Genomic DNA, 13,297 nt, shown 5'->3' with positions numbered 1-13,297 from the left:
AAGAGAGAAGATCTGGCGAACATGCAATTTAAAAAATTTTGGAAGGACTGTCATAAGGAAGGGGTGTAACAATTGTATACAACAGTAACTCCCACAATGCCTCAAGTTCATTTAACACTCACTATGTGTAACCAGGTCACATGTATTCATTAATTGCTCCAAATATCAACTCTATGGAGTGTCATGATGTTATCCATTTTACGGATGAGTAAACTGAGGCAAAGACAGGTGAAATGACCAGCCCAGGGTCACACAGCTAATCCATTTCAGAGCTGAACTACATAACCCAGGTACTTTCATTCAGGATCCATCGTCTTCACCACTGCTCATCATATGCACTTTTTTAAATGGCCAATAAGTAGGGCTTGCACTAAACGGTCAGAGATGAATTTTGGTTCTATATAAGGAAGAGAACTTTCTTACAGTCAGGACTGGACAAATAGGAAACTTTGTGTCCCAGTGTGTAATGAGCTCCTTGTCACAGTAGATTTTCAAGAACATACCAAAATGTTCTACCAATTATTGGAGATGATGAACAGGGTGATTTGAGTACTAGACGGAGGGCTGGACTCAAGTATCTTAAAGGCTTTTTCAACTCTGAGAAGCCATGACTCCGTGACTAAGCCCTAAGGAACATCTTCAGCTCTCACACTTATAGATATAAAGTTGTAAAAAAGGGGTGAAGGTTTTGGGGTCCTTCAGTCCCCATAAAACCACCAAAGAGTTGAGTGTTTGGAACCCATTTTAGATTATTTGTTCCCGGGCCAGGTTATGAATCAGCGTAGATGATAAATAACATGCAGCACTCTTACCCAAAGCAATTCCCAGGTTAGTCTCCCAAAGCTTCTTCCCCAGGTCTTGCTGGATGTTGGTAGGATCTTTAACAAATATTATTTTTAGTCAAATCACACACACAATCACTGAACATGCCTGTTCTTCAGGATGCTTTTGTAATTCCTGGTTCTGCACCCTGTCTAAATAACTCAATGGTGTTGTGGTTGTTGGCTGCCTGAATACATCAGGTCTCCATGTCTCTGGACCTCTGCACATGCTGTTTTCTCCACCTGGACCCTGTCCACTTCATCTAGCTGACTCCAACTCAACACTTCAGGCCACGGCTTAGGCATCAATCCTTCTTGGAAGGCTGTGCTGACATTCTCCTTCCTTCTACCACACTCATGGCTATGTAAAGTATCCTGCCTGTGCACTGCCAGAGCAAACAGCATGCACATGTGCTGGGAAGCAGCACACTCTACTATAACCGCCTATTCAACTGCATCCTGCATGCACCAGGCAGCAAGCTCCCAGAGGCACAGACTGTTCCATACTATCTCTAGCACCCGACGCACTGCAGATGTCCAAGCTGTGTCTGGCAAATGAATAGGTAAATACTTGAATGAAAGTTTCCCCATCCCTATGTAGATACATCATATAGATGGATTTTACCTAGGAACCAATCAGCTGCTATTTTCCTAAAGCCGAGAGTTAGAGAGCAGCAAATGAAGCCCAGTGAGTAAAGTTCTGATAGGGTAGTGGGTGGAAGATGATGGGAACAGAAAGATCTTGAACATTGGGTGGTTCCAATGTTCCACGTGAGGATGAAAGGGAGCCGAAAGCAAGCCTTGCCTCCCTCACTACTGTCTTGAAGTGACTACGATCAGAGATGACAGTCTCAATTCCTAGGCTATCATTTATGAAGCATGGAGCTCTGATGGGTTACCTAGCAGGCACAGCAATGTAGTCCATCTTTAATGTGAGTGGCAGGAAAGTCAACCGCAGCCCCCCAGAGCCATCAACCACTGGGTCGATTTGCCTAGCGAGGCCATGTCTAAGATCCAATGGATTTTAAGGTCCTCCTCTTATTCTATTCTGTTTTTTAGTCTTCTTGTTTTATATGTTATATTCTTGATCATTTTAAAATAAAAATCTTTTTAAAGTTTTTCAAGATCCCTGCCTTTACTTATGTATTTGTTTATTCTTAAAATTTTTCCTGGCCAGTCGCAGTGGCTCACGCCTATAATCCCCACACTTTGAAAGGCCAAGGCAGGTGGATCACCTGAGGTCAGGAGTTCGAAACCAGCCTGGCCAACATGGTGAAAACCCATCTCTACTAAAAATACAAAAATTAGCCGGGTATGGTGGCAGAGGCCTGTAATCCCAGCAACTCGGGAGGCAGAGGCAGAGGCAGAGGAATTGCTTGAACCCATGAGGCGGAGATTGCAGTGAGCCAAGATTGCGCCACTGCACTCCAGCCTGGGTGATAGAGCGAGACTCTGTCTCAAAAAAAAAAAAAAAAAAAAAGAATTCTCCTTAATTATGTACTTGTTCTTTTAAAGAGCATAGGACCCACAGCAGGTAATGACAACATTTTACTCAAACCCTTTGCTGATACAATTTTATCCTCATCTTAATGTCTTAGTCTCTCTTCTTTTTAGGATTAACTTTTCTGGTCCCATTCCTAAAAGACTTCAGAATGTTGTTTCTTTGTATTTCTTCTAAATTTCCTGAATTCCTTTCTGTACATTCCCAGATAGGCCACAGAATAAGCAAACATACCTAAGTCTTTGCATATTTACAAGCAAGAATACTTTGGGTTTTTTTCTGCATATTTTCATTTAAAATACTCATTTTTATAGAAGGAGCAGGACTTAAAAAAAATTTAATTCCCATTTTAACAAATAAATATGTTAAAAATGAGAGAAATACACAAACAATTATATTTCTAGGTATAGATATATATATAACTTTGAACCCGAGTTCTCCAACTATCCTTTATTTGGGAAAATCAGATATGGCTTCTAGTTCAAATGATTATTTCTCATTTATAAAAGGAAGAAATATTCTGAAGGTAAAGTACTTAGTCGACTATTAAATAGAGCTTGATAGAGCCAGACCAAAGCAGTCACACAACAATGCAAAATATTATCTTGCTCCATTGTGAGCTATGGTTGAGTATGACTGGCTTCTGACAAAACAATTCACTACATACCTGACCTAAATTACTCTGTTGTTTTTAATTAAATGAATGTGGTATGCAAAAAAACAAAATAATTAAGTACTTTTTCTGGACTCCGCACTCATTCAGCACCGACTTTCCCCCAACATTAGCCATTTTGCCATTTAGATACACCAAAAGAAAGGGCGTCACTTTCATCAATAAGCATGTTTTGCAAGCTACCACCTACTCCTTTGCAAATTATTCTTTTTAAAAATATTAGGTTACCTTTAGCCAGCACCTACATTCACCTCTGACATACTAAAAGCCTGACAGAATCCCAGGCACACCTAAACACATCACCTGATCTACTATTATGGCAACAAAATGTTGCCACAATATTTTGCATGATTTGCATACTTGCGATGATTAAGCAAATATATCACTTACCATTCATACTTTGCCAATGAAAGAGAGTGAATCTGTGGATAGCTATTTACTGCCTACATACTACATTTTTGCAAGAAATGAATTAATAACATTTCAAGATGTGACAAGAAAGGAACAAATAATTCAGCCTTCAAGATTAATTAGTGACAAAGTGTTTATTCCCCTCTCAGACGAAGGAGTCTCATTAAGCCTTTCTTTTCTGCATAACTGATGAATAAACTTTTTAGTGAATTGTTAAATTAAAATACATTCTTCTTTGTTGTTGTTGTTGTTGAGACAGAGTCTCACTCAGTCACACAGGCTGGAGTGCAGTGGTGTGATCTCGGCTCATCACAACCTCCACCTCCCAGGTTCAAGGGATTCTCATGCCTCAGCCTCCCAGGTAGCTGGAATTACAGGCGCCCGCCACCACGCCAGGCTAATTTTGTATTTTTAGTAGAGACGGGGTTTCACCATGTTGGCCAGACTGGTCTCTAATTGCTGACCTCAAGTGATCCACCCACCTCGGCCTCTCCAAGTGCGGGGATTACAGGCGTGAGCCCCTGCACCCGGCCAAAATACATTCTTCTTAATTACCTATTTGTAGAAATACTACTAAAATATGATCAAGAATCTTTAAATAGAAATTTTAATGAAGACTTTTTTTTTTTTTCATCTTTAACATGGAAGTACTTCTTACTGATGATTACATTTTTTAAAATCATGCCTGCCAGCCCGTCTAAACCAAATTCAAACACCACTCTGCATTAAATGAAGCTGCAGTAGGAAAGCTGAGCACATAGCACCCAACTGATCGGAAAGAAACGTACCATGTTTAATAAAATTCCAGATTCCTGTGGTCGTTGTCCATAAAAATGCTTTGCAGTGTTGGATATATGGTTTGCAAAAGCAAGCAAATCCTCCACAGTTCCATATCTGACTGATGACAACCATGGTACCTCTTGGCCACTAAGCAGCAGAGACTTAGAACGCTCATCGTTTTGATTGCTGTCTTGACACATGGTCATTAGACTGGGTTCATAAACTGCTGGCTCTTCACTTGCATAAAGATTTTCCATAATGTCTATTACATCAGACACATTTAAATGTTTAATTAATAAATCAATCTCTTCTTTATTGTCACTTCCAGTGCTCATGTACTCCATTACTGTTGCTCTTTCTGGAGAGTCTAGGAAAGAAAACACAAATACTTAGTTTACGATATTTGTATTTGCATTCAAGACCAATGGGAAACTGACATACGAGGATTGGCAACAGGATTTTATATGCTTTTGTTCAGAAAACGAGGGTTCTGTGTCAACTGTGTGTATGAATTCAAGTTGACAGTGCAGAGTTGAAAGGGACCTAAGATAACCTTTAGTCCAGCTCACTTTGCAGAGGGAAACCTGAGATCCAGAGAGCTTACTCTTACTCACAGAGTCAGTGGTATCAGCTACAGGCACTCAAAACAAACTTTCACTAAACATACACACGAATCAAGAGCAGCTCAGAAACCTTTGAAGACCTTAGGCTACCGGCTCTTTAGGGCTTCCAACCTTACACAACCCAGCTATTCCCCCAAAGTGGCACCCTCCCTGCAAGAATCGCTATGGCTTTTTTCTGCCTCTGGTGACTTTAAAGAAAAATAACCTCTTCACTAAATGCAGGAGCTAACTTGGCAAATAAAACTCAGGCCCTGAAAGCCAGAAGCTGGAAAAATGGATTTCAATCTACACAAATTTGATGGCAATAGGTCAAGTTTCAGGAATGATTCTTATGCAAATGAGTTAAACAGCTAATTGGAAGGATGACAGGAAACCTTGTTCTCCCAGTGATGAGTATGAGAAAGATGATGATACATTTAACCTATGATTCAGCTGTCCTCCCTTAGGACCAGAATTCTTTAATAGTGCAAAGCAAACATCTTGAGGGTCCCAGAAGATTAATATCTAAATAAATGGCCTTCTAGAAGCTGTGAGTAGTAGAAAGAAGCCAGGAAAGTCAAATTTATCATAAGCAAGGCCAAGTGACTATATTAACCAAAATTACATTTCAGCTCTTATATACAAATCAGCTGCCACACTTGGAGATCTGTAGATGAGAAAAAGAAAGTAAAGCAAGGGTAAAAACTGACGTTGTTACTCAGGATTTTAGAACAACTCTGTTCTGAAGGAGAAAAGACAAAAGGCCCTAAGAGATCTAAGAGAATTTCAAGGCACATTGGTTTACTTAAATCACCGATTGCACTCCCAAAAGCATAGCCTCTTTCTGAAAGGTATTTCAAGTTCTAGAAGCACAAGCCTTTAACACACAGGACACTCAGGGCTAAAGCCACACACGTCCGATCAATCTGGAGCTTCATTTCAAAGCTCCAGGAAATGCTCCACTGCAGAGCCACCTGCACGCATGACCCAGCCATCTGCCTCTCAGTGAATTTCATTTGACAAAAGAACCATGCAATTTAGTGTCATCATTCACTTACTTGATGGTCATTTTCTGACGTATGAATTGTGTCTGAGGAAAGCAGTTTAGCATCCTGCAATCCAACATTCCTCTGGTCTCAGACTGCTTGGAGTCAAATCTCATTGCCTCCCCCCACACTCCCATTTACTGCTTGCATGACGTTGAGCAAGTAACGTAACCTCTCTCGACCTCAATTTTCCCCATCTGTAAAATGGAAGTAATAACAGCACCTACCTCATGAGGTAGTCGTGAGGATTAACAGAGTTCAAGCTCATAAAGTGCTCAGTGCAGTGTCAGGGGCATGGTAAATAAGCTGTGTCACTTTTAGCTGCTTTGTATGCATGAGTGAGAAAAGTACTGAGTCAGACTCCTGGCTTTGCAGATACTGCGTTAGCTTCCTTTCTTATCTGCAAACGAGATGTGGCTACCTATTCCCCTGGCTTCTTCGCGGTAAGAAGATTGCATCTAAAACAAGACATAAAGAGAGAGAAAAAAAAGGCAGAAACCTATGAAATGCTTTCATGGCTGTTATCACCACCGTGAAATCTAGAGTGAGGGGGCAGCTTCCCCTCCTGAGATCTTGTACATCTTCGAGGGAGATTGTGATTCAGGTTCTTGGAGTCTACTGAGTTAGGAGAGGAACTTCTTAGATTAATGGAGGAACATTTGACTTCGGTTTTACTGAGCCGTTTAGTTGCAGTTTCTGCTTGTCGAATTTACTGGAAACACAGAAGTTAAAAAAAAAAAACAGCCTAATTTAGGTCCTCAGGGGTTGAAAGGATCCAAGTCTCCTGGACTTATTTATCAAACAGATGATTTGACAGAAAAAAAAAAAAGTTCTCAGTACTAACATGACTCAAGAAAGAAAGAGGAAAAAAGTCCACACAGTTCAAATTCACTCTGCTGATCTGGGAAGACAAATTTTAGAGGTTTTTTTTTTTTTTTTTTTTAAAGTAGTAGTGGTATTCTTTTTATTCTTTATTCTTTTATTTTTTTAATTGGGGGGTTTTCCTGTGAGGACTGGAGATTCTAAAAGACAAATCCTAAAAGAGCTGTAACACAAGATGTTAGTTTTTAAACCCTGCAGAAAAGTCTCAGGCATTTATATGTAAAACCCAAGAGCTTGAACACACACAACCACACCCCTAAACTGTGAGTTGCCTGGAAAGGGGAGAGGGAGGGAAGCAGGACCCGGGAGGTGGAGGAGTGTCTGACGCTGAGACTTTTCTCAGTGCCTGCATTAATTCCTTAGCAACACAGGGCCCCTGTCACGCAAATCTATGTTCCCCAGAAACCCTGCTGACCAGTTCGCCTGCTAACTGCGCCTGCAAAAAGCCTCAGCACTTTCCAGCCTTAATTAAGCACACAATATGCTAATGGTTTCTGAGTTATTCATGATCTGTGCCCATCTAGAGAAAGTTCAGATTGTGAAGGTATTCTAGTTTGGCAACAAAGACGTTTAGTATAAGATGATTTTTCCCTTGACACAGTTTACAATAAAAGTCCTCATAAAATTCCTACTTCCTAACCAAACAGAAAATTATGCCAGCTTTTGGAATTGGAGAGATGTGCAAATACAGTCAAAATTAGTTACACTGAATTATTTCAGAAATCAGCAATAAAATCACGAGGAAATTCTCTTCCTAAACATTAACATAATACTCTTGGCTGCCTCCATATACATAAACAAAATGTGAGTGTTTCCTGGCAAGTGTGAATGAAAATGGCCAGCGTTAACAGCATATGCTTCTGCCTAACAAAGAATGACTATTACTTGTGTTATTTCTCATTTAAAATATTTTTTTAGGCCGGGCACAGTGGCTCATGCCTGTAATCTCAGCACTTTGGGAGGCCAAGGAGGGTGCATCACCTGAGGTCAGGAGTTCAAGACCAGCCTGGCCAACATGGTGAAACCCTGTCTCTACAAAAATTAGCCGGGCGTGGCGGCGGGCGCCTGTAATCCCAGCTACTCGGGAGGCTGAGGCAAGAGAATCGCTTGAACCCGGGAGGTGGAGGTTGCAGTGAGCCGAGATCGCGCCATTGCGCTCCAGCCTGGGCGACAAGAGTGAAACTCCCTCTCAAAAAAAAATTTTAAAATTATATATACATATATACATATGTGTGCCAAAATAGTACATTCTCCCTCAGGGCACATTTCTGACTATGTTTTTGCTCTCAAAAAGCCCCGGATTATGCGTTTCAGGCGTATGGAAGGAAGGACCGACACTCTGCTTCAAAACCTCTACATGCCTCAACGTTCCCATTTGCTTTACACGACAAAGTCCTCATGGGCCGTAAGCCAGACGTCCTGCACACAAACCTCAATCCGTCGCAAAGAGCTGGGGGCGTCAGCTGGAAGCGGATTACACTCTCCTTGGCACAAACGACTCAGGCCACAGGTATGTAAAGCAACTGCAAGAGCCTTTCTATCCCTGTTTTTTATCAAGAGCAGCCTTTAATCTTGTCTTCCCAAAAGTGAAATAGACAAGCATCGCAACGTTTCTCTCTTACAGGCAGCCGGTGGCCTTCCCCTGTTAACTATGGAGACAATCCCTAGGCGTCTTTCTCCGCCCAGAGCTAGAAAAATTTCAGAGTCCTGATCATGCACTATCGCTCGAAAACAACTTCCGTGAAAATAACTTTTTTTTTCTCCTACTATTCTTTCTTAGACCAAAAGCCCAGCCTTCGTGTTCTGCTATGACCTCTTTAGTCATGGGATAGAGTCCGGGTTAAAAACTTGAATTTTGTTCCAGCCATTCACAAGTCTCTGGGCTCCGCCAACCCACGCTCCCACTCCTTTCCTCCTGGTTCTCTAAGTCAAGGGAGCCTAAAAGGCTTATAAATTATCAAAGCACCCAGCATTTGGGAGGATCGGGTCCTCCAGCCTCCGAGCTGCACTCACCGGGTCTCGGGCAGGGAGAGTGCGGCCGTCCAGGCGGCGTCGGCAGCGGGAGGCGCAGTGACAGCGGGTCCCCGCTTCCCCGCGCACTGCCCAGACCAGCACTGCCCTGGCGCTGCGGATACGGGAAGGAGGAGGAAGGGGGAGGAGTCGCGAGTCTGCACCCCGTGAGACCCTTGCGCAAGGTGCTTTCCAGCTGTGCCTGGTGCAGCCGGCGACCCGCGAGCGCAGCTGTGGGCACGCCCCCACCTCTTCCCACGCCAGAGTTTTCCCCTCTGCTGGGGGCACCCTCCATTTCTGCATGGGAATCCCCGGGGCACCCAGGCGGGACGCGACCCGAAAGACACGCCGGAGACCCCCAACCCTGGGTTACCTGCGGCCTTGGCGCTCCCACGCCGGCCGAGCGCTCCAGCCGCGTTCCCCCGAAGGTTCGGTGCGATGCTGGCTGCAGGCCTGTGGGAGCCGGGCACGCCGGGCCACTGGGATCCGGCGGCGGCAGCGGCAGAAGCAGGAGCCAGGGCGCCGGACCCCAGAGAGTGGCGCGCAGTCCAGAGCGGAGCGGACGAGTGAGACCCGCGTCGCCCGCACGCCCAGACCGCCCTGCTCTGCCCCTGACTCACGGCGTCTGAGCCTGCCCAGGGGCGGCGCAGCGGACGCCAGCCACCGCCTCCCCGACTTTTCCATTTCCCCTTTCTCTCCGTAAACAGAAAGAGACTGCCCGGTTGCAGGGTAAGCCAGAGCCCCCGCGCTGGGAAATTCCGCGTCTCCCCCCCACCCGCCACCCCGCCGCCCCGCCGCCCCTCATTTGCCCACTGGGCGCCCGGGCGGAGCTGGAGGCGGGACTAGGGAGGAGCGGAGCGGCGCGCAGGGAGGAGCGCGGGACGTGAGCTGCGGCCCGAATCGAGAGCCTGGGACGGGGACGAGTTTTCCCCCGGGCCTGGTGACCCAAGGCGTCTTAGTGGCGGAGTTGCAAGAGGCGGTTGTGCCCTTCCCGGTCCCCAGGGAAGATCGTATATCTTAGTGTACTCGCGCTCTCCGCGCTTCTCTGGAGTCCCAGGGTCCGGCGGGAGGGCACGCTCCCGGGGGGCGGCGGGGAGGGCGGTCACCAGACCTTTTTCCGCGCGCCCCACGCTCTGGGGTGGGGACAGAGGCGCCGTGTGCCCTCCCAGCAGTGCTGCGGGAAGCCAGGGAAGCTTCGGGGCTTCTTGGAACCGCGACTGTGGGTCCGATTGCTAGTAGCACGGCCCCGCCTCGCCCAGATTTCGCTTCAAGTTCACACACAAAGAGGGCAGTGACCCGTGGTGCGCACGCACACATTCCAGCTTAGAGATTTCCAAGAGGCTGCGGCAGGGTGGGCCCGGAACCTGGGTGTTGGGCGCTCGGCTGGGAGCCTGTGCACTCCGCCAGCAGAACCTGGTTTTCTTCTTTGCAGTCTTTATTAAAATTGGTTATTTTGCGGCACCGCCTCATTAGGAAGCGTACTTGTACTATCTCCCCGCTCCCGCCTACCGCTAACCCTCAGTCCTAGCTGCTCATCTGGGGTTTTCCTTCTTGAGTGTCAAGCTTTTACTCCAGGTGTAACCGGAAGAGAGTTCTAGAGAAAAGCGCCACTCTCCCGAAATCCACTCTGCGGGACATTCCCAATGCCCCGCCACCCCCTCCCCCTACATTTCCCACGTATCAAGCACCCACTAGGAGCCAGGCATTCGGCTAGAGCGCGGAGAGCTAGGAACCATGTAAGGTCGACATCCTCTCTCTCTCTCTCTCTCTGCCCTACGGCCCAGGAGGTGGGGTGTCCCAGGCACAACCCAGATTCAAACGCGGTCACACTCCAAGTCCACGCCCTGTTCTTCCCAGTGCCCAGGTTCGTGCTCCCTCTGCAGTTTCTAGATTGCCTCCGCGCGGTGGCGCACGCCTGTAATCCCAGCGTTTTGGAGGCCGAGGCGGGAGGATCACTTGAGGTCAGGAGTTGGAGAACAGCCTGGGCAACATAGCTACCCCGTCTCTACAAAAAATCTAAAAATTAGCCAGGCATGGTGGCTCACGCGTGTCATCTTAGCTCCTCGGAAGCTGAGGTAGGGGGATCCCTTGAGCCCAGCAGTTCGAGTCTGCCGTGAGCTATGATTGCGCCATGGCACTCCAGCCTGGGCGACAGAGCGAGGCCTTGTCTCAAATTTAAAAGATAAAATAAAACAAAAAAATTTTTGAGACTGAGTTTCGTTCTTGTTGCCCAGGCTGGGGTGCAATGGAGCGATCTGGGCTCACCACAACCTCCGCCTCCCTGGTTCAAGCGATTCTCCTGCCTCAGCCTCCCGAGTAGCTGGGATTACAGGCATGCGCCACCACGCCCGGCTAATTTTGTATTTTTAGTAGAGATGGGGTTTCTCCATGTTGGTCAGGCTGGTCTCAAACTCCCGACATCAGGTGATTCGTCCGCCTCAGCCTCCCAAAGGGCTGGGATTACAGGCGTGAGCCACCGCGGCCAACCAAAAATAAAATTAAAAAAAAAAAATTTGCCTTGTACCTTCTCTAGTGCCCTCCACATTTCTGCTATGGAAAATGAATTACAATACAACCCGAGGATGTATTGAGAGAATTGCTGGAGGAGATAGGTTAGTTGAGGTGACAAGCCAGGGGCTTTTTGCAGGACCTTAACTCGCAGACAACAAGCCGAGGTAGCAAATCCAACGTCGAGGGCCGATTGACTGAATGGGCACTGTCATCCGTCAAGTTATTTTAAATACGAGAGCGATTTAATTTATATTCATTCACCTCATGAAGCAGGGCGTTTGCCATTCCCTCCAAATATCCAGGCAGTCCCTTGCACCTAGAGGAGAACCCCTTCCTTAACCCTCCGCCTTTCTGATCTTGGAGGGAGGGAAGGCAGCTTCCACCAACCCGGCAGCACTGACCCGGCAGAAGCAGCCTGGGCCGGGGTTGGGGAGGAGAAGCCCCGCTCGCTTGCGCGCCGGATGGGTGGAATTTGGCACTGGCTCAAGCGGGTTATCCCAGTCTCAGCTGAAGCCGAAGTTATCAGTACACTTTTGGCCTTTTCGCTGGAAACCAGGTTAGCACAGGTTGTTACCTCTGATTGTAACGTGAGAAACAGAGACGTCTCTTTCTCTACTGCCGTGTTTAGACAACAAAGGATGATCTTTACACGAGTTTTAAAAATAGAACCATGGAACCACTCCCCTCCCCACCCGCCTTGAGTGAGCTCATTAAAACCACACCTAATCTTCTGGGAACTGCATTATTAGCCTTACTTCCTACACAGAAGTCTCCCAAATATAGCTGCATTTTAGGGAGCTGGTGAAATGGCTGGTCTAGCAGGGTTCTCTCTTGCTTCTGGCTTAATCCAGAGCAGGTTCATCTGTTGGGGTAAATTAGAAGGTTTTACTTGAAAACATATGTAAAGTTTTTAACAAGGAGGCCAAAAGGGAGAGAGCAACTGAAAAGAAAGAAAAAGTCTGTGGACTCCCTGTATGTATGTATGTATGTATGTATGTATGTATGTATGTATCTATGTATGTATGTATCTATGTATGTATGATGTATTTGAGACAGGTTCTGGATCTGTCGCCCTGGCTGGAGTGCAGTGGGGCGATCTCAGCTCACTGCAACCTCCACCTCCCTGGCTCAAGTGATCCTCCCACCTCAGCCTCCCAGATAGCTGGAACTACAGGCGCATGCCACCACACCCGGCTAATTTTTGTATTTTGGGTAGCGTTAGAGACGGGGTTTTGCCATGTTGCCCAGGCTGGTCTCAAATTTCTGAGCTCAAGCGATCTGCCCGCCTCAGCCTCCCAAAGTACTGGGATTACAGGCGTGAGCCACCTTGCCTGGACTCCTCGCATTTTTCTGGTCTGGCTTTTTGTTTTTTATGCAGGCTTACAAAAACAATCCTGCTCTTCTAGGGGCGAGCTAAGTGAGTTTTAAACCTACCAATGGGAAGTCCCTGGAGCCACAGTGCACACAACCATAGGGGGTTATTCTGGAAGTGATCCTAAAGCACATTACGAAACAGCTCTCTAGAAGCTGTTTGAAGCAAGCAAAATGCATTTGCAAATAAGGCTGTAACCGATTGCAGTTTACCTGAAGAAGCTTGCTCCATCTCATAGGTTGGTACATTAATGGGTTTGCAATTTGTAGTTTGGAAATCCAAATTATTTTACTCACAGAAAGAAAATTATTAACAATGGGTAGGTAACCCTGTTGGCCCATTAACCGATGTAACCACAATTGTGCTCTAGACTAATTAATATGATATGGGGCATTGTTTCTCAGTTTTTTATATTCATAAAATATGGAATTTTGTGAATAAAATAACTGCAATAAATTGGGAGCATAGCTATAGGTCACTTGGCGAAAATATGTTGTTTTTTGTAAAAAAAAACCAATAAAATACAAAGTATTGAAGGTAGATAATTTGAATAAAGCTTTAAATGAGATATTTTTAAAGTTAAGAGGAACTTGAGCCTGATTTCATGATCATAACTTTCTCTTTATGGTTTCATGTTGAAACAGCTATACAGATTAAGAGTTTCAACAACAACTTCTTTATACTTTTG

The 13,297-nt window shown here is 45.8% G+C and overlaps 1 protein-coding gene across 3 annotated transcripts in view; it reads right to left on the bottom strand.

Moving 5' to 3' along the window:
• MAP3K8 (mitogen-activated protein kinase kinase kinase 8) overlaps positions 1 to 9,907 on the bottom strand; it is a 28,312-nt gene extending 18,405 nt beyond the window's left edge. Inside the window, exons 1-3 of one of the 3 annotated variants that reach the window (XM_009458199.4) lie at positions 9,100 to 9,353; positions 8,730 to 8,841; positions 4,195 to 4,553 (exon numbers count right to left, since the gene is read on the bottom strand). In XM_009458199.4, coding sequence (XP_009456474.1) covers positions 4,195 to 4,530 — 336 coding nt within the window. In that variant the 5' untranslated portion in view covers positions 4,531 to 4,553; positions 8,730 to 8,841; positions 9,100 to 9,353. Of the gene's footprint in view, positions 1 to 4,194; positions 4,554 to 6,061; positions 6,293 to 8,729; positions 8,842 to 9,099 lie in introns of those variants that run through there. The other 2 variants (XM_001137395.7, XM_001137315.5) reach the window with 2 other exon arrangements.
• Between the last annotated feature and the right edge of the window lie 3,390 nt (positions 9,908 to 13,297).

This window comes from Pan troglodytes, chromosome 8, assembly GCF_028858775.2.
Source record: "Pan troglodytes isolate AG18354 chromosome 8, NHGRI_mPanTro3-v2.0_pri, whole genome shotgun sequence".
NCBI lineage: Eukaryota > Metazoa > Chordata > Mammalia > Primates > Hominidae > Pan > Pan troglodytes.
Note: the sequence above shows the minus strand (reverse complement) of the source record. Positions and strands in the feature narration are given on the sequence as shown.